The sequence below is a fragment of the Neoarius graeffei genome, chromosome 1 (genome assembly GCF_027579695.1).
Source record: "Neoarius graeffei isolate fNeoGra1 chromosome 1, fNeoGra1.pri, whole genome shotgun sequence".
NCBI lineage: Eukaryota > Metazoa > Chordata > Actinopteri > Siluriformes > Ariidae > Neoarius > Neoarius graeffei.
The window spans coordinates 92,140,665-92,167,559 of record NC_083569.1 but is presented as its reverse complement, the minus strand read 5'-3'; the positions used below and the strand labels follow the sequence as shown (position 1 = coordinate 92,167,559).

Genomic DNA, 26,895 nt, shown 5'->3' with positions numbered 1-26,895 from the left:
TGGATATAACATTTGAGAGAACAGAAAAAGCACTATTTACCAGTCAGTCCTCATTTTGTATTCCCCAATTGTTTTCAGGCGTAAAGGCAAGTTCTTGCCCTGGTGAAAAAAAAAAAGTACTTTATTGTATTTAAAGTATATTCATATTTTCAATAGTATATTGAAAATGTACTTACACAAATTGTACTTTTTGTAAATATATAAAAAGTATACTAACATCACGCTTTCACACTAACACTTTTAACACACTTTAAAATAATTATACTATATTACACTTTATAGAAATATATTATACTAAAATATACTTTAAGTGAAAGTTGTGTAATTTCTAAAGTGTACTTATTTGAAATTTGTTTTTACACATATTTTTGATATTTTAAAATGTATGCTCAAAATTATCAATGTAACATACACTGAAAGCATATTTTAAAAGTACACATTTTTAAAAGTACATATATAATACAAAGTACACTTTAATTTGACTAATTAAGCATATATTAGTACATATAAAGTCATATACTTAAAGTATACAAAATATACTTTAAGTTGTTCCACTTTAGCACATAAAAGTACACTAAATACGCTTCAAGTTGCACTTTTCTACAATTTAATTACAATTAAAATATATTTAGTACAAAATTAGTTGTTCCAAAATAGCATGCCTCAAGTTAACTAATCATAAACACACGAAGTATATTGATGATTAGTGTGGCTTCAAGTACACAAAAGTATGCTAAATTTTAGTACACTTAGCACATTTGTTTTTCACCAGGGTGTGTTTAATGATGGTGCTCTAGATGCTTGTGGAAAAATATGGGAAGCTATTACAGACGAAGTATCTCTCTCTCTCTTTCTGCGCATGTGCGGTGCGAGTGGGTGGAGTGGAGCGTGTGTGAGTGAGTGAGTGCTGAAAGTTTGGCCGCCGTGCCATAAACTTTTGTCCTTTTTTCTACCTTTTTTCTATCTTTCTATTTTTTTTTGTATACGGTTTGTTAGTTTATTGTTGTTTGAATTTTGTTAAAAGTGCACGCGCCAGGCGTCTGCTTCCTGTTGGAAGTATGGCGGCGCGAAGTGCATCTGAGCAGCGTTTTGGCTTTCTAACGAGGAAGCATGGGATTAAAATAGATTCACCTCTTTCAGTGGAGGAGATCAGTTTGGCTGTGGGAGGTTTAATTGGTCATGACAATGTTTTGTCTGCGTCTCGCATGAACAGGGCAGTGGTTTTATTCCTTGCTTCTGTTGATTTGGTAAACGAAATGGAGGAGACTGGGGTAGTGGTTGAGGAGGTTTTTCTCCCCGTTTTACCTTTGTCGAGCCCTTCAAGAAAAGTAATGCTTTCTAATGTGCCCCCCTTTATTAGCAATGATGTGCTTACAGAGGTCTTATCTCGTTACAGAAAAGTAGTATCTCCCCCAAAAATGATACCGATGGCAACCAAATCTCCGCTATTAAAGCATGTTGTCTCGTTCCGAAGGTTCGCTTATATAATTTTGAAAGAAGGGAGAACTTGAAATCTCTCTGAATATTAAGGTGGATGATTTTAAGTACATGATTTATGTGACCACAAATACAATGAAATGTTTTGGATGTGGACAGCTGGGGCACCTGGCGCGTAATTGTCCAGATAAGGTGAAACCAAATAATGTGAATTTAAAAGAGGGTATCCCCAGTGACGAAAGATCTCAGGAAACACCCAATACTGAGAATGATGAGGCACCTACGGGTGAGGAGAGTGAAGGTGCGGGTGATGGGAATGGTGAAGGAGAGGTAGCCCCTCCGGCTGAGACACCAGAAGATGGTGACTCAATGGATCTCGTTTCGGAATCTGAAATGCCCGCTGCTTCGCAGGGTAATTACACAGATCTAGTGGAATAAATCTTTAATGAAGTTATTAACGAACATAACCCTCCTATAGAAACTGAAAATGTTTTTTAAATGCCGTCTAAGAAAAGGGGTCATCCAGGCTCTAAAGGCAAAGCAAAGAAGAGTCTGACAGTTGATGTGCCCGATAGTGAGAGTGATTATGCATCTGACTGTAGTGTTACCTGCAGTCTACGCACAAGTGGCTTTTCTCAACAGAATTAGTGTCGAAGATATCAAAGCGTTTTTAACCAAAACCAAACATGCTAGGAATGTAAGGATTGATGATCATTTTGCAGATGTTGATCAGTTTATTGGGCGGCACGGTGGTGTAGTGGTTAGCGCTGTCGCCTCACAGCAAGAAGGTCCTGGGTTCGAGCCCTGGGGCCGGCGAGGGCCTTTCTGTGTGGAGTTTGCATGTTCTCCCCGTGTCCGCGTGGGTTTCCTCAGGGTGCTCCGGTTTCCCCCACAGTCCAAAGACATGCAGGTTAGGTTAACTGGTGACTCTAAATTGACCGTAGGTGTGAATGGTTGTCTGTGTCTATGTGTCAGCCCTGTGATGACCTGGCGGCTTGTCCAGGGTGTACCCCGCCTTTCACCCGTAGTCAGCTGGGATAGGCTCCAGCTTGCCTGCGACCCTGTAGAAGGATAAAGTGGCTAGAGATAATGAGGTGAGATCAGTTTATTGCAAAGACCAAACTGTTTGTCAGAAGGGGGATTTACCGATCAAGAGGGCTTCCGTTTAAAAAAGATACTGGGCAAGTTAAACGATAGTGATGTTAAAAATCAATTGTAATTCTTCTCTATGATCATTATGTATCTTAAGTTCTATATTTTATATTTCCTTTTGTGTGAATTTCTACGGAGCCGTAGAGGGGACATGGTGAATAAAAAAATAACAAAGCGTGGGAACGACTTATAAGGCGTGTGCACGAGATATTAATGCGCGCGCACGAGTTATAACCCGTGCGCACGCTTTGCGTTAAGGCGTGCGCTCGGGTAGTCAAAAGTGAGGGGACGAGTTACAAATCGTTCCCTCGCTTTCATTAAGGCGTGTGCACGAGATATTAAATCGTTCCCTCGCTTTCATTAAGGCGTGAGCACGAGATATTAATACGTGCGCTCGAGTTATAAAGGCGTGCGCACGGGTTATTAAAAAGTGAGGGAACGTCTTAAAACGCGTTCCCTCGGTTTATATCCAAGGCGTGGGAATGATATCCTATGTCGTTCCCTCGACTTATTAAAATATTCCCACAATATCCTTGTTTTCGTTGATCTCGTTGCCTACACACACACACATACACACAGGCTGTAGGTCACCATGGTAGCTCCGGAAATACTAGACGCTATTTTATTCTATTTTAATACTGGACTCAGATACACAGAAATCCTCGATGCACTTGCATCCCAATATGGCTTTATTATCAGAGGTGTCAAATAACGAAGTACAAATACTTCGTTACTTTACTTAAGTAGAAATTTTGTTACTTTCTACTTTACTGGAGTAATAATTTTTCAACCTACTTTTTATCTCTACTCGTTACATTTTCAAGCATTTACTTTAACTTCGTTACGTTTATAATAGTCTCGTTACTTACATTTCATTGCGCCAATCTTTATATTACTTATATTACTTTGTCCACCTAATAAACTGCCACTCAGGGCACTCCAAGCACACAGCAATCAGAGCTCTGACTTCAACACCGTTAGTAAATTGCGGGCTCTCGTTCGTTTGTCAGGAGTGGAATCCCCCCCACGAACCATGCGGCATTCTCTTTTCTGAGTCAGGTTAAGTTTACAAACGCAGTTATGGTATCTTGGTGGGGGTTAGTGAGTAAAGTGAGGTCTTAGCTTAGTAAACGTTATATTAGCTTGTAGTGTGTCGGCATTCCAGCGGCCGCCCTTTCTCTCCTCGCCTGTGTTCAGCCTCGCATTGCTGGAACACAAACATTCTGTTGACTTCTCTCGGTGAGCCAGTAACTAGTAGGGATGAGAAAGTGTTTTTCTTGCATTTTAACTGGAACCTGCTGCCTCTACTGTACGTCCCATATGAAAAAGAGAAAAACTGTAATTTTACAGTAGTGTTAGTGTAGCATTCATTCATTCATTCATTCATAGCATTCAAATACTGTATTATTACTGCTGTTTAGACAGTGAATGCAATGCAACTTTGGACACAAAATGATTGCCAGCATACTGCAAAAATATTGCGTTATACAATATTTTGGACATTACAATGCTGCAATCTTTTCAAATAAATCGTATTACTTTAGTTGTTTTTTCCATCTGTGTGGATCAGTAGGATGGGGTGATGTGGTCGAGACGTGTGTGTGTGTGTGTGTGTGTGTGTGTGTGTGTGTGTGTGTGTGTGTGTTTTAATATATACATTTTCAATAAAAATGTATTGATAACTTACTTCTGAGGTATGAAGTTTTACACCATTACAACACTTTCAGACAACAAGTCATTATTACTTGTGCTCCATGAAACACATTTTAATGGGTCAGAAGAATGTACTGTATGTGGACTTCTAGGCTGCGCCTTTGTCCTTAATAGCATTTTTTCCTCTTTCATTACTTTTACTTTTGTACTTTAAAGTAGTTTAGAAATCAGTATACTTTTTACTTTTACTTGAGTAAAAAGCTTCAGTTGATACTTTTAGGGGAAACCGGGTATGGTTGTAACACGGGGGGAGTTGTAACCACTAATTCCACCAATCAGGGATAAGATACAAGTCATGTGGCAATTAGAATCTCTTCATAGTTCCTTTTCGACCACGCATGGACATTTGGAAATCGTTGGCGCAAGTTCTCACGGAGAGAAGTGAAAAAAACAAAGTCTGAGGTAAGAAAGTAACTTTTTTTTATATTATTTTTTTTCTTAGTGCTTTGTATGAGTTATATCAGGTCAAACTACAGTCTCTAAGGTAAAGAATGGTGTACTTATCCCCTGCTAATGTCAAAGCACCATGCTAATACAGCTAGCTAAGCAATGGATGACAGTGGTGGGGTAGGTTGTAACATTAAACATTAAATGTAAACATTATGCTTTTTATATTTTGTTTATAACATTAATATGATATTAATTTTCAATATGGAGAGTGGATTGTATGTCATACAACATAGTTGGTGAATCTATTTTCCATGTTCATGCAATAAATCGGCATATGAAATGGACTTCTGTTGTTTTTTTTCTGTGTTTTAACTACCTGTTACAACCTACCCCAATACGTGTTGCAACCTACCCCAGTAGTGGGGTAGGTTGTAACAAAGGTACACTCTGTATTTGACATAATCAGACAAATTTTGTGATGTAGTTGAGGAGATTTAAATGGTTGCAAACTGCAGTAGACAAATGTGGGTACTTTGCCTAAAAGTTCTACAACTGTAGTTTAAAAAGAAATGAGTTTTTTATGTGCTGAAGAAAAATGTGTTACAACCATACCCGGTCTCCCCTACTTCATGAAAAGTATTTCTAAACCATAGTATCTATACTTCTATTTGAGTAATAAATGGTAATACTTTTGACACCTCTGTTTATTATAAGTCTGAGACACCTCAAGAGAGTTCTGAGAGAGAATGGGCTTCGCCGTCGTAGTTTTTCTGACCTAGGAACGACTATAGATTTCATCATCAGCCAACTAAATAGCCCAGGTCGCCTCCACGGGTACCGCTGGATGCACGCAAAGTGCCTGGAACATGGTATTCAGGAAAAAACAGAGGATGTACGGATTATCCTTCAACTACTGGACCCAGAGAGCGTTGCGCTACGCCGTCGTCGTACACTTCAGCGCAGACAGTACTTTTCCAAAGGACCCAATTTCATTTGGCATGTCGATTCTTATGACAAACTAAAACCGTTCGGAATCTGCATAAACGGATGCATAGACGGGTTTTCCCGTAGGATCGTCTGGCTGAAAGCCGCACACACAAGTAGTAACCCGCGAGTGATTGGCAGTTACTATGTGGATGCAGTGGAGAGGTTAGGTGGATGCCCGAGAATCGTACGAACTGATTTTGGAACTGAGAATGTGACTGTGCGAGACATCCAGAAGTTCTTCAGCTCTCCGAAGAACTCGATCCAGTATTCAGCCCCTTGTCTACGCAACTGGCCCCACCAAGATTCAATACGCTGATTTGCAGTGCTGGCCCCGGAGATGTAGCTTCGGTCCCCTGCCCTGTCGTCTTCTCCGTCACGCCTGAAGAACTTCTGGATGTCTCGCACAGTCACATTCTCAGTTCCAAAATCAGTTCGTACGATTCTCGGGCATCCACCTAACCTCTCCACTGCATCCACACAATCACTCGCGGGTTACTACTTGTGTGTGCGGCTTTCAGCCAGACGATCCTACGGGAAAACCCGTCTATGCATCCATTTATGCAGATTCCGAACAGTTTTAGTTTGTCATAAGAATCGACATGCCAAATGAAATTGGGTCCTTTGGAAAAGTACTGTCTGCGCTGAAGTGTACGACGACGGCGTAGCGCAACACTCTCTGGGTCCAGTAGTTGAAGGATAATCCGTACATCCTCTGTTTTTTCCTGAATGCCATGTTCCAGGCACTTTGCGTGCATCCAGCGGTATCCGTGGAGGCGACCTGGGCTATCTATAGTCGTTCCTAGGTCAGAAAAACTACGACGGTGAAGCCCATTCTCTCTCAGAACTCTCTTGAGGTGTCTCAGACTTATAATAAAGCCATATTGGGATGCAAGTGCATCGAGGATTTCTGTGTATCTGAGTCCAGTATTAAAATAGAATAAAATAGCGTCTAGTATTTCCGGAGCTACCATGGTGACCTACAGCCTGTGTGTACGTGTGTGTGTGTAGGCAACGAGATCAACGAAAACAAGGATATTGTGGGAATATTTTAATAAGTCGAGGGAACGACATAGGATATCATTCCCACGCCTTGGATATAAACCGAGGGAACGCGTTTTAAGACGTTCCCTCACTTTTTAATAACCCGTGCGCACGCCTTTATAACTCGAGCGCACGTATTAATATCTCGTGCTCACGCCTTAATGAAAGCGAGGGAACGATTTAATATCTCGTGCACACGCCTTAATGAAAGCGAGGGAACGATTTGTAACTCGTCCCCTCACTTTTAACTACCCGAGCGCACGCCTTAACGCAAAGCGTGCGCACGGGTTATAACTCGTGCGCGCGCATTAATATCTCGTGCACACGCCTTATAAGTCGTTCCCACGCTTTATTTTTTTATTCACCATGTCCCCTCTACGGCTCCGTAAAATCCTGACTGATACATTTCATGAATTTTTTTTCCTGTGAGCATAACTGCTGTGTCACAGCCTTTTCTAGGATCTTGGAGATAACTGAGAGGTTTGATATAGTTGGACAGCAGACGGGTTGAGTCAGGATTTTAAATCAGGGGTTTGATAACTGCTAGTTGAAAGGATTTAAGTCCATAGCCAGTGCTGAAGGAAGAACAGATTATTTTTAGAAGAGGTTTGACTGCTCCTGGTATTATCGGTTTGAAAAACATGTAGGTATGGGATCTGGTACGCAAGTTGGTGATTTTGATGAGGAAATTCGTGAAATTAGTAAAGTTTTATATTTAGTGTCACATTTCATAGTATTCTCTTTGACCATGTTAAGAACAGTCTTTAAACTGAAAATGAGCATAAAATAATCACCTCTATGGGGGTTAACAGTTGAACATGATGTCAGTATATTTAAAGCAATACTTTGTTGATTGCCTGTAGCTCAGGGAAGCCACCCAGTGATCATGATGGAGAGTTATGATCACTCAGGAGGGATTAATCTAGTGTGTGAGTCCAGAGGCTGGAAACCTGAACCTGAGGTTGTGTGGCTGGACAGAGAAGGAGCCGCTCTGCCTGCTGAAGATACACAGACACACAGAGACACCGAGACCTTCAGTGTGAAAAGCCGCACCACTGTTTATGATTATAGCGACTCCAACAGATATTATTGCAGACTTCTACAAGAACATCACATGATGGAGACAGAGGTCATCATTAATCGTAAGTGTCTATGATTAAAAGCTCTTATATTTATACTGTAAGATTCTACTGTCATCATCACAGATGAGGTGATTAAAGATGAAGCATGAGCATGATGAACACACGATTTTTGCATTATTTTTATTCCTGTATATCCATTGGATATTTTGTTACAATTCTGTCAGTAAGTGTGTATTTAGTAGTTATCAAATTCTTCACAAATTCTTGCACGGTTTCTTAAAAATATCTCTACACTGTAAAAAATGATTTGTTGTTTTAACTTAAAGTTAGTGTCTAGGCTGCCTTAAAATTTTGAGTTCATTGAAATTCATATAGTAAGTTAACTTGTTCGCCTTATTATGTTAACTTACTATATTAATTTCAATGAGCTCAAAATTTTAAGGCAGCCCGGACACTAACTTTTTTAAGTTAAAACAACAAATAATTTTTTACAGTGTATTCTTGCTCTCATTTTAGGTAAAGTCTTTGATGCTTGGAGGTGGGTTGTCGGTGTTTCAGTTTCAGCATGTCTTATTGCTGTCGGATCGATAGTAACTGCAGTTATCTGTTACAAGAAAGGTAATATTTCAATCATTTTCCATTGTAATGTCTCCAGCTTCAATCAGTTTATCCCGGAGCTTTAGTCCACAGATTCCCAGCCCTGGTCCCGGAGAAGCCCATGTCCTACACATTTCAGTGTTTTTCCTGCTCTAACACACTCACTTTAACTCAGGAAGAGCTGTTAATGAGCTGATCGTCTGGATCAGGTGTGTTAGAGCACAGAGAACACTAATATATGTGTCGGACAGTGGGTTCTCCAGGACCAAGGTAAAGAACCTGTGCTTTAGTCAGCAGTCCACAGGAGTCCAGTTGGCCGTGCTGTCTGTGAAGAGGATGATTTAATTCAGTCCTGTCTCAAACTCTCACCTCTATTTCTTAATCTATTCACTTCAATTACCACAAACCCTTTCTGCAAAAGTGAAAAGTAAAAGGACAAGGAGGTTTACAGCACATTTCACTTGAAAAAGTTATGTAGTTATACCTTAAATTTTGAAGTTAAAACAAAAGCTCTTAATTTAAAATGTCATCAGTGTTGTTTAACTTTAACTGAGCTTTGGTGAATTTAAAAAAAAAAAACTTGGCACTTCTAAGGTAAAGTCAAACTCTCAGATTATTGGTTTAAACATTGATGACCAGATCTGTTTTGATAAGACCAAGGTAGCAGAGAAATTCAATAACTTCTTTTCAACCACTGCATCATCTCTGGAACTGCAGTTACCATCCGGATGTGGAAAATACGGCCCTAATCATGTGTATAAGTGCTATGAACAGGTGCGTCTCTCTGGCTCTCAGTTCTCATTTGAACCAATCTCTGAGGAATTCATCCAAAAGACTCTCCTCAATCTAAATCCGAATAACTGGACTGGATCAGATTCCCACACATCTTTTAAAAGATGGAGCTGAGTTCATAACCTCTCCACTCACTCATCTTCTAAATCTGTCCCTTTCTACTGGTAAGATCCCTTCTGACATTAAGTCTGCTAAAATTTCCCCGATCTGTAAGAAACATAGCAAAGCTGAAGCTGGCAACTATCATCTGGTCTCAATCCTCAGTATTGTAAGTAAGGTTTTGGAAAAAGCTGTATCTGTACAACTTATTAATTATCTCACAGATCACAGGCTCAACAAGTTGTCTCTGCACCTTGGCAAGACAGAATCCATACAGTACTTTTTGGCTCCAAACACAGACTTAATAGTAACGAATCTCTGGACATCACATGTAATGGTCAAAAAATTACCAGTAAATCCTGTGTTAAATACTCAGGCGTTGATTTAGACCAGTCTCTTAGTGGTAACCGTATAGCTGAAAATATTATACGCAAGGCCAACGCCAAACTCAAGCTTCTATATAGGCAGGCCAGGAACCCCGATAAGGGGTGTGTGTGTGTGTGTGTGTGTGTGTGTGTGTGTATATCAAATACTCTGTGTGTGTGTGTGTGTGTGTGTGTGTATATCAAATATACTGTGTGTGTGTGTGTGTGTGTGTGTGTATCTCCAACCAAAAGTGGCTGCAGTGATTTAAAAAAATATATACAGGGGTCACCAAACACACACTGTTTGTCCATGAGCTAATATACGAGTGTACTAGTGAACTTCAGCTTACATTCAGCAAAATCCCCAGTGTTGAATTAACACCCAGAGTGTTTATATATGTCCAACTGGTCACAAATTAACTCTGAAAGTGATAATTCAACACTGGGGAGCAGTAATCAGGAGCTGGAACAACTGTGAGTTGAGAGCATGTTGTTGTGTCTGTCAGCACTGCATGCTACTGCTGCTGATCCTCCACATAGCCGAGCCACTGCCACAGTGGGCAGCTCTGAAGTTTCTCAGCACAGCAGTCACAGTGTTGCTGTCCAGTGCTTCTGTGGCTGACTGCATTATAGACGCAGCACTGCAGACTTATTAAAGAGCTGCAGACAGAGAAATCCAGAAAGCAGAATTTAAAGAGAATATGATCTTCAAAAACCATAAACTGATGGATAAACACAAAACAGTAGAACAGATGATATATCAGTAAATCCACAACTGAATTCACAGAGAATTTCAGCAAGGCTTCAGATCACTCACGGTATATGATATTATTTACTCTGGAATTAATTGACTAATGTTTGTTTCTTTGTTTGTTAAAATAATGAACCTGTTTTCTCCTCAGAGCTTCAGAAGCAAAAAGCAGGGAAGAGTGAGCTTTTTGTCCTTTTAAAATCACACTGATTAATTAATTGAAAGAAACTTAAAGGTGTTGACTGCAAAGTCATCTGAAATTTTCAGGTTTTTTTTTTTTTTTTAATCGTGCATGGCATTTTCCTGTGTCTTGCGAGAACAAGATCACGTGGATGAGATGTGATCATTCTGATGCGCTAAGGCGCTGTTTACACATACCCGGGTATTTTTAAAAACGCATATTTTCTAAACTCCGTTTTCCAAAATAACTTCGTGCACACAGCTGCGTTTTTTTTTTAATTCCGTTTATATTGATCCGCATAAATACGCTGTCAAGAGCTGTTAAACTACGCGAGTGTGTGTGTGTGTGAGAGAGAGAGAGGTGTTTGTGTGTGTGAGCAGGGGCACCGCTAGAAATCTTGGGCCCTATGAAAGATTACAATTTAGGGCCCCCCCGGTAAAATTTTCAAGCTCAAGCAACTGAATTTGAAGTCTGTTTTTGGCTGGCACTTCTACTTTACTATGCATGTGATCAGCTACCTATCAAGTTTAGGTGATACAATTATTTGGTATATGAACATTTTAAATGCAGAACTGTCAGAATTAGACTGAATAGACTGTTGCCTTAAAATGAAAATTCCATGATATATATGGAAGATATATATATTTTCCTTTTATGAGCAACTATTATTAGGCCACTCAGTAGCCTATGGAGTTCATTCAATCCAAATGTTTGTGTTGAGAGAAATTGCATGCATCACTGTATCAGTATGGATTTATAACATTCTGTATGCACATTATGGATACTCCAGAGCCCTCCAGCAAACATCATCAATAATCAGGATTACAAAATGTATTCCTTTGTTTCCTCCATTTATTGACTTATTGTATGTGATCAAATGTACGCCTTGATGAATAACTACACTAGTTTTTTGATACAATTACAGAGTGCACTGCAAGAAATCCACTAAGTGTTTTTGGTTTCTTTTAGGCATCACACATTTATTAGAAAACACAGCAAATGTTCAAATATTCAAGTTAAATACTTAGCAACAGTATCAATAAATCCACGCATGAACAATAGCAATGATCTCTATGACCACAGCTAATGTGCAAAATATTAAAGTTAAATACTTAACGATATCAACAAATCCACACATGAACAATGGCAAAACACCTAGACTTAATTATACCTAAGATACCTATGAAATATACCAAAGATACCTATGAAAAAAGGTGAATTTTTTTCACACACAGTGTGATATCCGGACTTCATAATTTATCACACCTGCTCCTGCTTCGCAACTTCTAGAATGTTCACCTCTGTTGCGCACGTAGAAAAACTGCCAGCTGCTGTGAGTTGCGCTAATAGCGGCGCTGCGCACACACGGAGCTACACATTTCACGCGTCCCGCGCCCAGAATCAGACTGTACCATTAGTAAAAAAGGGTGGAGGGGTGAAATGACAATATCATAAATAATTCAAGAAAAATGTTATAGCAAATCATAACCATGTATAATTTGCATATTTTAACAGATGAAATATTTTATTTCAAAAACTTACACAAGGCAATACTATTAAAATAATATTAATATCCCTCACAGGGCCCCCTGTCAGTGCCAGGCCCTTAGAATCGTCCTAACTTTCCCCCCCTAGCGGCGCCCCTGTGTGTGTGTGAGAGAGAGAGAGAGAGAGAGAGAGAGTGTGTGTGTGTTCTGGCTCTTTTGGTCACCAGAAGCTCCGCAATTGCTGCCCTCCGAGCCCTAATGCGTCTCTGCTGGTCAATGAGCTTTATTCTCAAAAGCAAACAGGCGAATATAGCTCTTAATAACAGAAATGCTGCTACTCTGAGTGTTTCCATGCTTGTCATATGTACAATGGTCGCTCTTTTGTGGCACGAAGATTGCCTAAAACTCCGTTTTGGTCTCTTTACACACAAACGCAAAACGGAGTTTTCAAAAAATCTCCACTTTTGCCGGGGTTTTTAGAAAGAATCGTTTTCAGAGGAAAAAACTCCGTTTGTGTATAAACGAAAGGCACAAACGAAGGCAAAGGTCTGCGTTTTTAAAAATACCCGGGTATGTGTAAACGGCGCCTAAGAGTCACTTTTCTCCATTTTGGAACTGTTTTCCTACTTCTTGAGGTAAACAGTACGACCCCACGGAAACAGCCGAATGTGAGGAGCTGTTTAATTAGCATAACTATGGAACTGCGTCACGCCAAGATCACACAGAAAACACTGAGGCTACATCCACATGACAGTGGCAACGAGATTTTTTTAAAAAAATATCGCGTCCACATGGGCAACGGATCAGTAAAATATCAGGTACATATGGCAATGCAGCGCTTGCTGAAAATGATGCAATACACATGCCACACCTCTACGTGCGCTGTAAGATGGTCCCATCGGAGACACCAGAACAATAGAAGAAGTACGGTGCATGCGCATAAACCCCTTCTTCTACCCGGCGTCATAGACATATAAACACAGACGCCGCATTGAGCCTGGTGGCCTGTTGTTGGGATACGTCAGAGTGTCCGCCATATTGGATGTGGCAAATCTTCCCCGTAAACCAATGCAAGTAAATGGACTGAACTTCATAAAGCCCCTTTCTATAATAATGTTTACCTCGATGCCTTTTATTCACCCATTAAGAGACACACGTATATATTTGGGAAACAAACAGGCATCAAAACAACATGTATAACTTTTAATGTGATGGTTATAAATAGTGTGCGAAATACCCGTCAATATTCCGTGGGAGGTGTGACCTAAATTTCCTCAACATGCAGCAGGCCTATACCGGAATCAAGCTATCAGAAACTTTTGTTTTTTTTTATTCCGCTGCTACTATCGTAGGCTACTAATGATAGCTACACATCAAGGCATGTTTTGGAGCTCAGCAGGGATCGTGTAGAATAATGTGCTGTGCTTACGCTGCTGAAGCCGTGCCGTCTCCGCATCACTTTCATTAAACGCCGTGCAGATAGGCTATAAAATGTCTCCAAAAACAATTTTTGCAATATACAGTGCTATATGGAAAAAATTCAATTAAACCATATTACAATGGGATTGCTCCATGTGATTGCTTCACAGTCTGACATGCTTCCAATCTCTTCTATTTTTGAGTGTGCCATCACCATCTGACAGCTGGTGGTGAAATTGGTTGGGTGGGCTATGAAATAAATTATAAATTTATTTATAAATTATAAATTGTTTGGAGACAAGTTTCACCGAGCGGCTATTATGCGCGAGACTTCATATTAGCCACAAAGTCAGAAAAATCTGTTCGTAAAATTACGTTATAATGACCAAATACAATGAAAAGTATTTTTCCAGTCTCACCTGTGAAAGGTAATCCCATGTGATCTCGTTTGGACGGTAAACCTGTTGGTACAGTTAAACGCAGCACATGAATGAGGCATCTTTATTCTCCGCTTTGCCCCATCCAATATGGTGGCGAGGATGACGTATGATTCTACGCGGAAGGCGGCGTCTATGTTTATATGTCTATGCCCGGCGTGAAGCACTCACAGTCATGTGGTTGTGACGTCATCGTAAACAAATCCGTTCTACTCATCCAGACGACTTCGCAACGGCGCCGTTGCCAGATCTTTCCACTCTGGAACCCGTTCTCAAAAGATTTCGTTTTGGGGCACCCAAAACGCCGGTGCCGTGTGGATGCCAGGCCAAAACGATAAACAATTTTATCAGATTCACCTGAATCCGTTGCCGTGTGGACAGGGCCTCAGTCTACATCGACCTCAGAGAGTTTTGAGTAACAGGGATGTAATTTGTGGTTGAATAGAAGCTATTCGCGAATGTCAGTCACATGACTTTTGCTTGTGAGTTTACTTCGGGGTGAATGAAGTGGTGGTCAGACAAACCAATTTGGCTGCCATTTTGTAAAGAGCTAGTGAAGCCGTCTCTGATTATTTTTGCAGTTCAGAGGCCAATACACGGTCAAGATACCTTCAGAAAGTTGCTGTTTGCAATGGGATAGATCCTAACTCGCAAGTAAAGAAGGATTTTTCCTCTGAGTTGGAAAATTATCCATCCATTGAGTTCCCCAACATCTCAAACACCCTGGTGCTGCAGACATCGTTCTACACAGACAAACCGATGAAAACCTGGAAGAGCATGGAGGAGAACAACTTTTTATATGTTGTTGGGTTAAGGATCTGGGGATCAGGACACTACAGTATAAATCCTGTATCATTTATGCCCGGGTAAGGAGGAATTTTGTGGCTTTTTGTACCCATCTTTGCGATGGTTGCTAGGACGCTACAAGTTTTAGTATGGGGTGTAAACAAACCACAGCCACTTGATTCTCAATCCTCCCTGCTCTTCTCTTCCAGCAAACAATACATTTTTTTTTATTAAAACAGAGAAAGTGCAATGAGAATAAATAAATGCTGCATATTGTCAAGATTGTGAGGACATCCTGATAAATAAAGTGGAAACATATGTATTAGTTTACAATATGGAGACCACGATCAAACAGTAACCAAAAACACACCTGAGGACTGAAGCATCTCCTCAACTTCAGAACACCAAGAAATAACAGAAAATGGTGAGAAGAGTCATTTGCGAATCCAAACAAAATAAATCCGAGGAATTTACCAACCTTTCCCAAAGTGATCACTGCAAACTGGAGCGTTCTTCGTCTCTGTTCCCATCGATTGCAATGAAACATTAAAGAGCCGCCTCTCTCATCGTCTTTTGATAAAATCCTTTGCTCTTTCACCCTTTATCACTTCACGGGGAACCCAGAAGAAATTTATCAGTTGCATGGTTTGTTCGATTTGAGCAGCCCAAAACAATGCAAGTGTCGGGCATTTTAACGACTCGCAAGGTGCCCCAGTGATAGTAACGCTTTGTAAACAGTGAGCTTCGCTGACCACCACTTCATGTCTTGCATATCTAATGAGGCGGATGTGATGTCGGATGCAAGCAACCTATAGATCCGTGAAACAAAAGAGGAATCTCTCTTTTCTCTGTTACTGTTTTCCTCATTTCTTTCTCTGTAAGACCAAAACATTAGGTGTATAACTCCATATTCGCTACCATGGAGTCGAGCCCACTCATTCTAAGGCTAAGATCGCTAAGCGCTAGCTAGAATAATTTAGTTATCTGTCCAGAAAAATGATGTCATCTAATCTTGCTCTATCTTGCAGTTGCACTCACTAGGCAGAATTTCCTTTTCTTTTCCGCTGGCTTTTAGCTGGAGGGAGAGTCGAGTCCACCATGTTTGCCCACACTGACTTGTTTTGGTTAAAAGTAGGTCAGACACACCCCACAGTGGTCACGTGATATTGTTGCTCACTTGCGTTGGCAGTCTCTGGAATCATAAAATGCGGGACACTTTTTATCTCGGCAAAACATTTACATACAGGATACACGGCGTGTGCAGCAGCGAAACATCTCCAAACTCCAACAGCAGCAGAAATAAAACATTTTAGCCAGAATTCAACTTTGTAGTCAGAGCCTTGAACAGACCACATTATCCTGATCAAATATAATCACAAAGGTAACTGGGAGGTTGTTACACTGTTTGGGCCTCTGACTTAGAGACACAGTTTAACATGGTGAAGGTTCATGAGAAGGTGCAGATCAGAGCAGAGGGCAGAAATTACAGCTGCTTCTCGTGATTAATGAAATGAATGCTACCAGATTATGGGCAGCTCAGGTCATGTATCCAGATTTGGACAACAGGAAGTAAACAGGAAGCAAACAGGAAGGAGGTTTATGGAGTGAAATCAGCGTTAGCAGAACCCGATATTATACTACATCATTTTATTACGACCTGAATTCTTGAAACCAGAATTTCTGAAACCTTGAATTTTGTAACCTAAATTTTCAGTGTCAGAATTTCAGATGGTTTAATTTAGGACAAATATATTCAAATATCTTAAGATTCACACTCTCACTTTTCAATCATCACATTTACACATTTCTTTTCAAGCATTACAAATTCAGGTTGAGTTTCTACTGACTCTGATTTCACTCCATCGAGGGTTCTGTAAGAAGAGCAGAGACACAAACACATCACTCACAATACATTAAATGACTTGTTTTCTGTTGGAGTCATAACTGACCTGTAACATCATGTTCCACTGTGTGAAGTGTGCTTCATCATTTAACAAATATAGAACATCAGAGGACACTTACGTTTCATAACCGCAATCTGATGTGTTGTTCATTTACTTTATCACTATATTACACTGCTTCATCGATTTATACAGAATACTCAAAACTATTTTCTCTGTTTCAGCCTCAGAGCTTCAAAAGGAGAAGCAAAATGCAGGTGAGAATAAACTGTGTGTGTGTGTGTGTGTGTGTGTGTGTGTGTGTGTGTGTGTGTGTGTGTGTGTATGTGGGGCCGGAAAGGAATTTCAGTAAATACACAAATTTCTGATATGAATGATCATTTTAACATACAACATTAGCTCTGCTGTGCACTACATGGCCAAAAGTATGTGGACACCCCTCCTAATTCAGCTGTTTCAGCTGCACTCATTACTAACAGGTGAATAAACTCAAGCCCATAGCTGTACAATCTCCACAGACAAACACTGGCAGTAGAATGGGTCGGACTAAAGAGCTCAGTGACTTTAAACACGGCTCTGTCAGAGGATGCCGCTTTTACCACAAGCCAGTTTGTGAAATTTCTGCTCTGCTAGATTTGCCTCAGTCAGCTGGAAAGATATGTTCACACTCACGAGCAACAAAGCAACAGGCAGCCATTCATGTTCTCTATACACACGTGACACAGAGCTGCGATTTCAGCGACAGTGACAACGCAACAAGCAACATGTGAGTTTACATTTTCTCAACTTTATGCAAATTAGGTATGAAGTGGTAAATCCAAACAACTGGCTCAAACGATTCCTCAGACTAATCGTTTGGGACACGTAGTACAATATTTTTTTTCTTTCCTGCCTCATTTTATTTCCGACCTGCAATTAGTTCCTATGTACTGCTTAACTAAACTAAAATGGGGGGGGACCTCTTCACAGTGGATTCAGGCTACATCCACACGACAACGGCAACGAGATGTTATTTAAAAATATATCGCGTCCAAATGGGCAACAATCAGTAAAATATCAGGTCCATATGGCAACGCAACGCTTGCTGAAAACGATGCAATACACATGCCACACCTCTAGGGGCGCTGTAAGACGGTCCCTTCGGAGACACCAGAACAATAGAAGTAAGGACGCATGCGCATAAACTATTATGCGCAAGACTTCATATTAGCCACAAAGTCAAGAAAATCTGTTTGTAAAATTACATTATAATGACCAAATACAATGAAAAGTATTTTTCCAGTCTCACCTGTGAAAGGTAATCCCATGTGATCTCATTTGGACAGCAAACCTGTTGGTACAGTTAAACGCAGCTAATCTTTATTCTCCGCTTTGACCTCTCCAAAATGGCGGCGAGGATGACACATGATTCTACGCGGAAGGCGGCGTCTTTAATGGTCCGGAATAAATTGAATGATACACGTTGATGGATTAATTTGTTGTTTCTCACCTGTGAAAGGTAAGCCCATATGATCTCGTTTGGACGGTAAACCTGTTGGTACAGTTAAAGGCAGCACATGAATCTTTATTCTCCGCTTTGACCTATCCAATATGGCGACGAGGATGACGTATGATTCTACGCGGAAGGCGGCGTCTTTAATGGTCTGGAATAAATTGAATGATACACGTTGATGGATTAATTTCTTCTACGCCCTTTTTGAGGAATGTATTGTAGGACTTAAACCCACATCTGAAGAGGTGAGATCGCTCCTTTTTTTTTCCTTATTTTTGCTGGCGGGATTGACTCTGCCCTAAGGGCTATTTTCTCTCTCTCTCTCTCACTCACTTTGCACCATTACACAATAAATATTCACAGTGAAAATATTTTGTAAGCGCGTTTCATGAACCAAGTTATAGGATTTGTTGACAACTCGCATCGAGTTCGTTACACTTCTACCTGGCGTGAAGCACTCAGTCATGTGGTTGTGACGTCATCGTAAACAAATCCATTCTACTCATCCAGATGACTTCGCAACGGCAACGTTGCCAGATCTTTCCACTCTGGAACCTGTTCTCAAAAAGATTGCGTTTTGGGCACCCAAAACGCCGGTGCCGTGTGGACGCCAGACGATAAGCAATTGTATCGGAGTCACCTCAATCTGTTGCTGTGTGGACAGGGCCTCAGTTTAACCTGTCCTTTAGGATTTCTCATTAAACCTGTATCGAGACATTACAAACAAAACTAGCTGGTACAGTTAGCTTGTGTTGCTAATATGTGTGTGTGTGTGTGTGTGTATATATATATATATATATATATATATATATATATATATATATATATATATATATATATATATAATATTTCATACGGACAGATGGACATTGTACAGTCAAAAGCCATCAAAAATCAGGTCGATGCATTCCCATATTCTCTTAAGTATGGAGCTCTGTCCCGCTAATACAAAAATGCATGTTATACAGCGTACAACAAACACACAATTCTCACTTTTTCCACTTTGATAAAATGTTACAATTAAAAGTATATTTTCAATACAAGTAAATCATATCTTGGAGTAAATTGTGTGCTGGAGGCGACATTTTGTTCAGGACTCCTCCTCATTGGAGCTGAATGGACGGTACACACCCAACGGCGACAACAGTAGTGCTCGCTCCATCCCCACACGAGACAAACTACAAGTGACATGAGTGACTTGTGACATCAGGGGCCATAGGGCTAGTGTTATTATTGTGAATCGTCAAGGAGCAACAACAGTTCAAGCACGAAGTGACAGTCCACACAAACTCCCAGAGCAGGGCCGCTGAGTGCTGAAGCACGTAGTGCAGAAAAACCCTCTGCTGCATCACTCACTACAGAGATCCAAACTGCCTGTGGAAGCAACATCAACACAAGAAATGTGCATCAGGAGCTTCATGAAATAGGTTTCCATGGCCAACAGCTGCACACAAGCTTCAGATCACTATGCGCAATGCCAACCCCATATTAACACCCATGGTTTTGGAATGGGACGTCCAACAAGCTCAGATACAGGAGGTGTGATGGTCAGGGGTCCACATACTTTTGTCCATATAGTGTATATAATATTATCCATATGAACCCATTCATGTGTTCAACACCACATTTTTACTCTCTATAAAATGTATAATCATGAAGTAGAAAGCTCAAGTTCAGTCAAGTGAAATCTGGTTTTATTCAACACGGACAATGAACACCATGGGAAATAATAAAGGCTAAAGTCCTTTCCCGCACCATATGGCGCATAGGGCGGCGCCGATCTCTGTTTCTGTAGCCCTCGGCCTCTTGCCTGTTACATAGCTAGGGTTACAGTGGGAGGCTAGTCCTCTGGTAACCGCGAGAGTTTGGGGAAATAATAACAGTGTATTAAACAGGATCCTACAAGTGTGTCTTGTCTCGAATTTGAACTTTTGGTTTGTAGTGTAAATATTATTCACATGGTACACTACACACATTTTTGTTATTGAATCTAATTGTATTTGTTGAAAATAATTGCTGCCAGCTGAAACATATTAATGACCTCAGTAATTATCCGATCAAAGGCTCTTAAGCATTTACTAATTTAAATCCAAACTGTGACTTTTTTTTTTGTCCTGGTAGTGTATTTGATGATTTTCTATCATATTGTGCAGCAGTAAGGCACTGTGTGATATTAAATATGGTAGTGACTGTGCTGAACTCGCACTAACACTGACTCAGTAGTGTTTTATCAACCCCTTCCCCTCAGTACCCAGGACTTATAGAGACACAGTTTAACATGGTGAAGGTTCATGAGAAGGTGCAGATCGGGGCAGAGGGCAGAAATTACAGCTGCTTCTCATGTTTAATGAAATGAATGCTACCAGATTATGGGCAGCTCAGGTCATGTATCCAGATTTGGACAACAGGAAGTAAACAGGAAGCAAACAGGAAGGAGGTTTATGGAGTGAAATCAGAGTCAGCAGAACCCGATATTATACTACATCATTTTATTACGACCTGAATTCTTGAAACCAGAATTTCTGAAACCTTGAATTTCGTAACCTAAATTTTCAGTGTCAGAATTTCAGATGGTTTAATTTAGGACAAAAATATTCAAATATCTTAAGATTCACACTCTCAGTTTTCAATCATCACATTTACACATTTCTTTTCAAGCATTACAAATTCAGGTTGAGTTTCTACTGACTCTGATTTCACTCCATCGAGGGTTCTGTAAGAAGAGCAGAGACACAAACACATCACTCACAATACATTAAATGACTTTGTAACAGTCCATGTAGGTGGGTGGAGCACAGAAGGACGGCAGGACAGAACTGAGTTCCAAAACTCTTTTTATTTGCACTTTTCAGTCGCAAAACCACACTCTCCCAGCCACACGCATGCATACACACAAACACACATACACACACAAGTCATCCTGTTGGGGAGAGAGAGCCCCCCCTGCTCTCGCTCTCTCTCCTTAAATAGGGCGCGGTCACTGGGAAGACACACAAACACATTAATTATCAACAGGTGTAGTGATTCTGCCACTTAACTTCCCCGACTCCGCCCTCCTGTCACAGACCGATGCTAGACCACGCCCCCGCTGCCACATACCCCACCGCCCGACTCAGGCCGGGCAGCCGTCCGGCCCGCAGCCGACTCCCCCCCTTGACGAGAGAGGAAGTCCGCCACGATCCTCTGCGCCCCTGGCCTGTGGATCACCTTGAAGTTAAAGGGTTGGAGTGCCAGATACCAACGGGCAGGGGTGTCGCCAGAAATGTTGGGCCACATGAAAGATTAGAATTTTGGGCCCCCCAACTTTGCCCACCCTCGTCACAATTGCACTATTGTCATTATTTGACTTTTGATAGCCCATGGACCTTGAGTTTGTGACTTTGTTATTACATTTTATGTATTAACCTACCAGGGACTAGATGAAAACTGGTCAGTGACTAATTTTGGTGCATTTACAATCACAAATGAAAATTCAAGATTTTGCCACATGCCTTCTTGTGCTAGGACAATTGGTAGTGAAATGTGTGATGTGACTGCTCTATCCCTCTTTTATGTGTGCTGCTCTTTCTCCAGCTCCTCAATTTGAAACCAATGGTTTAGAGCGTGTGAACATTCCACACACATAACCATGTCAAACACTTGACTGGTGTCCGTTATTAGCAACACTTTAATCTAGCAAACTGTATATGGTGCTCGCTCATTAAAAACTTCAATCCTAAAGCATTTATGGGTTGTATTGCTGCTTACCTCCTTCTCCAAAGGGGGGGTTCAGTGGTTTGGTAGGGCGGAGGTCCCCCTGAGGCTGAATCTGTGCATATTTAGGGCACCCCATTAGTTATGAAACTGGTTATTAGCACTAGTTATTAGCACCAGCATAACGTAATATTTCATCTTGTTTATCACACAAGTCAGTTCAGTTATTAAAATGGAAAAAATGTCACTGTACAAACTGTAAAAGTGTTCTCTTGATAGGCTAATCCAACCTTGTTCATACTGTTCATTTACCATTCGCTAATATTTTGAACACACATGTGAGCGATAGCTAACTTTCTTTGGGAAAAACGGAGTGACCAGTTGCCTGCCTCTCCGGTCCCTCTCAGCTTTCAGCTGCCTTTCTTTACGTTTTTGACAGCCACTCTTCATATTTAGCGATCATAGACTGTACGCACTCCACTGCTGGCTGGCTGGCTGCTGCACCGCGACACAGCAGCAAGTAGCGTTGCACTGATCAGCACACAGATTTAACGCATCAGGCTTCTACCAGAACTGGACTGTACCATTTCGCAAAAGGGGGAGGGTTAAATGACAATATGTTGAAGAACTCAAGAAATAGACAACCTTGTTCAATTAGCTCATTTTACCAGATAGAATATTGCATTGTTGTTATTTCAAAAGTCTTATTAAAATCATTAAAAGCATATTATCAGCCCCTGAAAGGGCCCCATGGCAGTGCTGGGCCCCTAGAATTGTTCTAACCTTTCCCCCCCGGTGGCACCCATGCCAACGGGTGATCCGCGCATTGGCATCCTTCATGCGGTGGAGCCACTGGAGGGGTGCGTGGTCCGAACAGAGGGTGAAAGGGCGTCCCAGCAGGTAGTACCGGAGGGCGAGGACCACCCACTTGATCACCAGGCACTCCTTCTCTATGGTACTGTAGCGCCCCTCACGCACCGACAGCTTGCGACTAATGTACAAGACGGGGCGATCCTCCCCCTCCACCTGCTGGGACAAAACGGCCCCCAGCCCTCTGTCCGATGCATCCGTCTGCAACATAAACGAGAAAAAAGTCAGGGGAGTGTAAAAGTGGCCCCCCACACAGTGCAGCCTTAACCTTAGAAAAAGCCCGCTGGCATTGCTCCGTCCACTGGACCGGATCTGGTGCCCCCTTTTTAGTCAGATCAGTCAGCGGGCTGGTGACGTCCGAATAATTAGGTATAAACCTACGATAATAGCCAGCCAGCCCCAGGAACTGTCTCACCCCCTTTTTGGTCTTGGGCCTCGGGCAGGCCGCAATCGCTGCAGTCTTGTTAATTTGGGGACGCACCTGCCCGTTGCCCAAGTGGAAGCCCAGATACCGTACTTCCACCCGCCCAATCGCACACTTCTTCGGGTTGGCCGTGAGACCCGCCCGCCTCAGCGACCTAAGTACGGCCCTCAGGTGTTGTAGGTGCCGCGGCCAGTCATTACTATAAATAATGATATCGTCTAAGTACGCGGCCGCATAGGTGGCGTGGGGGCGGAGGACCTTGTCCATCAGCTGCTGAAACGTAGCGGGCGCCCCAAACAGCCCAAAAGGAAGTGTGACGAATTGATGTAAGCCGAACGGTGTGGAAAAGGCCGTTTTTTCACGGGATAATGGAGTCAAGGGGATCTGCCAATAACCCTTTGTTAAATCCAGTGTCGAGTAAAAACGAGCCGTGCCTAGCCGATCGAGCAACTCATCAATATGAGGCATTGGGTACGCATCGAATTTAGACACCGTGTTGACTTTTCTATAGTCGACACAGAACCGGACCAACCCGTCGGCCTTGGGTACCAAGACCACCGGGCTGCTCCAGTCACTGTGGGACTCCTCGACGATGCCCATTTCGAACATGGCCTCGAGTTCTTCCTGAACCACCTTTTTCTTGGAATTCAGGTAACCTGTAAGGGCGGCTACGCACTACCACCCCCGGGGGCATCTCAATGTGGTGCTCTATGAGGTTAGTGCGGCCGGACAGGGGTGAGAACACGTCCGAAAACTTGGCCTGCAACTGGGCAACCTCCGCGAGTTGGGTTGGGGAGTGGTGGTCTCCACAGGGGACCGGAGAGGGACGTGATGCTAATGTTCCTTTTTGAACCTCCGGCCCCAGCTCCGCCTTCTCCGGAACCACCGACACCAACGCCATGGGGACCTCCTCGTTCCAGAGTTTGAGTAGGTTGAGGTGGTAAATCTGTAGCGCCCCACCCCTGTCCGTTTGCTTCACCTCATAGTCGACGTCCCCGACTCGCCATGTGACCTCAAAGGGTCCTTGCCACTTGGCGACTAATTTAGAGCTCGATGTGGGCAACAGTACGAGTACTTTCTCTCCCGGTGCAAACTCTCTAAGGCGCGTACCCTTGTCGTACAGGCGGGTTTGCCGTTCTTGGGCCTGCCGCAAATTCTCCTGGGTTAGGTGTGTGAGTGTGTGGAGTTTTGCGCGCAAGTCAATAACGTATTGAATTTCATTTTTGCTTGGTGAAGGTCCCTCCTCCCAATTTTCTTGCAGCACGTCTAAAATGCCGCGCGGCTTACGCCCATATAATAATTCAAACGGGGAGAACCCTGTGGAGGCTTGGGGGACCTCTCGCACTGCAAAGAGCAAGGGTTCGAGCCATTTATCCCAGTTACGCGCGTCCTCACTTACAAATTTTTTAATTATGTTATTAAGGGTGCGATTAAACTGTTCCACTAAACCGTCCGTTTGTGGGTGATGCACGCTGGTGCGGATCGGCTTAATACCTAATAACCCATACAGTTCATTCAGTGTTCGTGACATGAACGAGGTGCCTTGATCAGTCAGAATCTTTTTCTGGATTCCAACTCGGGAGATGACGCGGAAGAGCGCCTCCGCAATACTGCGTGCTGAGATATTGCGAAGAGGCACGGCTTCCGGGTATCGCGTTGCATAGTCCACCAGAACTAACATAAAGCGGTACCCTCATGCTGACCGATCTAATGGCTCGACGAGATCCATCCCAATTCTTTCAAACGGGGTCTCGATTAATGGTAGAGGGCGCAAAGGTGCTTTTGGAATGGCCACTGGATTTACTAACTGGCATTTGCGGCACGCCATACACCACCTACGGACATCGCCGCGAATCCCCGGCCAATAGAATCGGGCCATTATTCGGGCTAGTCTTTTATCCTGCCCCAAGTGTCCAGCCATGGGATTAAAGTGAGCCGCCTGGAATACCAATTCCCGGCGGCTCTTCGGAATTAAAAGCTGCGTGACTCGCTCTTTAGTTTGAGTGTCCTGCGTCACTCGGTATAATCTATCCTTCATAATCGCGAAGTAAGGGAAGGACAGGGTGGCGTTCGGCTGGAGCGTTTGACCATCGATTACTCTCACTTGGTCAAACGCATGCCGCAGAGTCTCGTCTCGCGACTGCTCTAATGGGAAATCTGCGAGGGATTCCCCAATAGAGAGAGGAGGAGCCGGCGGCTCCTCACTCTGACGCGGAGATGACGTAGACGGCTCTGTGACAGCTGCTCCCGCCAAAGCAACACCGGGACCTCCCCCTGTCAAATGGCAGGACCCACTCTCTACTAGGCGTGTCATTAAACCCCGAAATCCCGGCCAATCAGTCCCCAAAATTAAAGAGTGGGTAAGGCGAGGATTAACCGCCGCCTTCACTATAAATTTTTCCCCTCTGAAAATAATGTGGACCGACACCAAAGGGTAGCGGTGAACATCCCCGTGCACACACAACACCTTCACCCCTTGTGCTCCCCCCAATGCCTCGTCTTGAACCAGGCTTTGGCGAATTGAGGTCTGATTACAACCAGAATCCACCAACGCCTGATATGTAGCCACTTGGATACTCACCGGTATGCGATACGCCCCGGCCCGATCGAGGGCGGCCTCTGGCGCATCGGGGATCCGAACCACCGCGCCCACCTCCATCGCCGTGCACTGCTGTTGAAGGTGGCCCGGCTCCCCGTGGCGCCAGCAAACCGGCCCGGGCTTTCCCTCTGCACCGGTGATCTGGGGCTCACTCACCTGAGATGGGGGAGAGACAGACACAGAAGGGAGACACGGGAGGGCACCGCGGGTGCGGCGGGCCGGCTGGGGTGGTGCCGGCCCCCGCCTCCGCGGTGGGGGAACGGGGAGAGGACGGGACACAGGAGGAGGGGGAGAGAGAGAGAGGAGAGAAGAGAAGATGCCATCTGCTGTCCTGCCGCCGGGACAGCCGCCAGATGATCCTCCGCCAGCTCGATTGCCTGATCCAGCGACGTCGGGCATTGGCACTGGACCCACTCTGCGGTTCCCGCTGGTAAACACGCGACAAACTGTTCCAGTACCACCTGGTCGATGAGTCCCTCGGCGTCGCAACTGTCGGCCCTCAACCACTGCCAGCAGGCTTCCCGGAGTTGCTGGCCAAACGCAAATGGCCGGCTGACTTCCTCCAAGCACAGAGCGCGGAAACGCTGATGTTGTTGCTCCGGGGTGCGTCCCACCCGCTGGAGGACGGCCCGGCGAAGGTCCGCGTAGGCCGGTTGGCGGGGAGCTGTAGCGCGGCCAGCTGCGCCTCTCCCGTTAGCAGGGGGAGGAGGCGCGCCGCGCGCTGTTCCACCGGCCACCCCGAGGTCTCTGCTACCTGCTCAAAGAGCGTGAAGAATGCTTCGGGGTTGTCCTGCGGGCCCATCTTTGTGAGGGTGAGGGGGGAAGGGCCCGCGGCGGTGGAGATGGTGGACCCCGCCGACGCGAGGAGGTGCCGGAACGCCCGACGATCTTCCTATTGCACCAGCACCAGGGCCTCGAACCGTTGTTCTTGCTCCTTTCGGAGGGCGAGCAGCGCCTGGTGCTGGCTCTGTTGGGCCGTGGAGAGGGCGTGGATCAGGTCGGCGAAGGTGGAGGACTCCATGGGGCTGTTGTCTTCTGTGCTCGGGTCCCGGGTTTCGGCACCACTGTAACAGTCCATGTAGGTGGGTGGAGCACAGAAGGACAGCAGGACAGAACTGAGTTCCAAAAACTCTTTTTTATTTGCAATTTTCAGTTGCAAAACCACACTCTCCCAGCCGCGCGCGTGCGCGCGCGCACACA

At 43.4% G+C, this 26,895-nt stretch overlaps 1 protein-coding gene and 1 long non-coding RNA gene across 2 annotated transcripts in view; both read left to right on the top strand.

Annotated features, from left to right (window-relative positions):
- The first annotated feature begins 872 nt into the window (after positions 1–872).
- Positions 873–16,504, top strand: LOC132870504 (uncharacterized). The gene is made up of 3 exons (XR_009651124.1): positions 873–4,704; positions 7,584–7,862; positions 8,319–16,504. It is a non-coding gene; the product is annotated as an uncharacterized LOC132870504 (long non-coding RNA).
- Positions 16,505–16,675: 171 nt separating this feature from the next.
- The window catches only part of LOC132885483 (E3 ubiquitin-protein ligase TRIM39-like), a 67,263-nt gene continuing 57,043 nt past the window's right edge, over positions 16,676–26,895 (top strand). Inside the window, exons 1-2 of the mRNA XM_060920191.1 lie at positions 16,676–16,692; positions 16,813–16,874. Coding sequence (XP_060776174.1) covers positions 16,676–16,692; positions 16,813–16,874 — 79 coding nt within the window. The remainder of the gene's footprint in view (positions 16,693–16,812; positions 16,875–26,895) is intronic.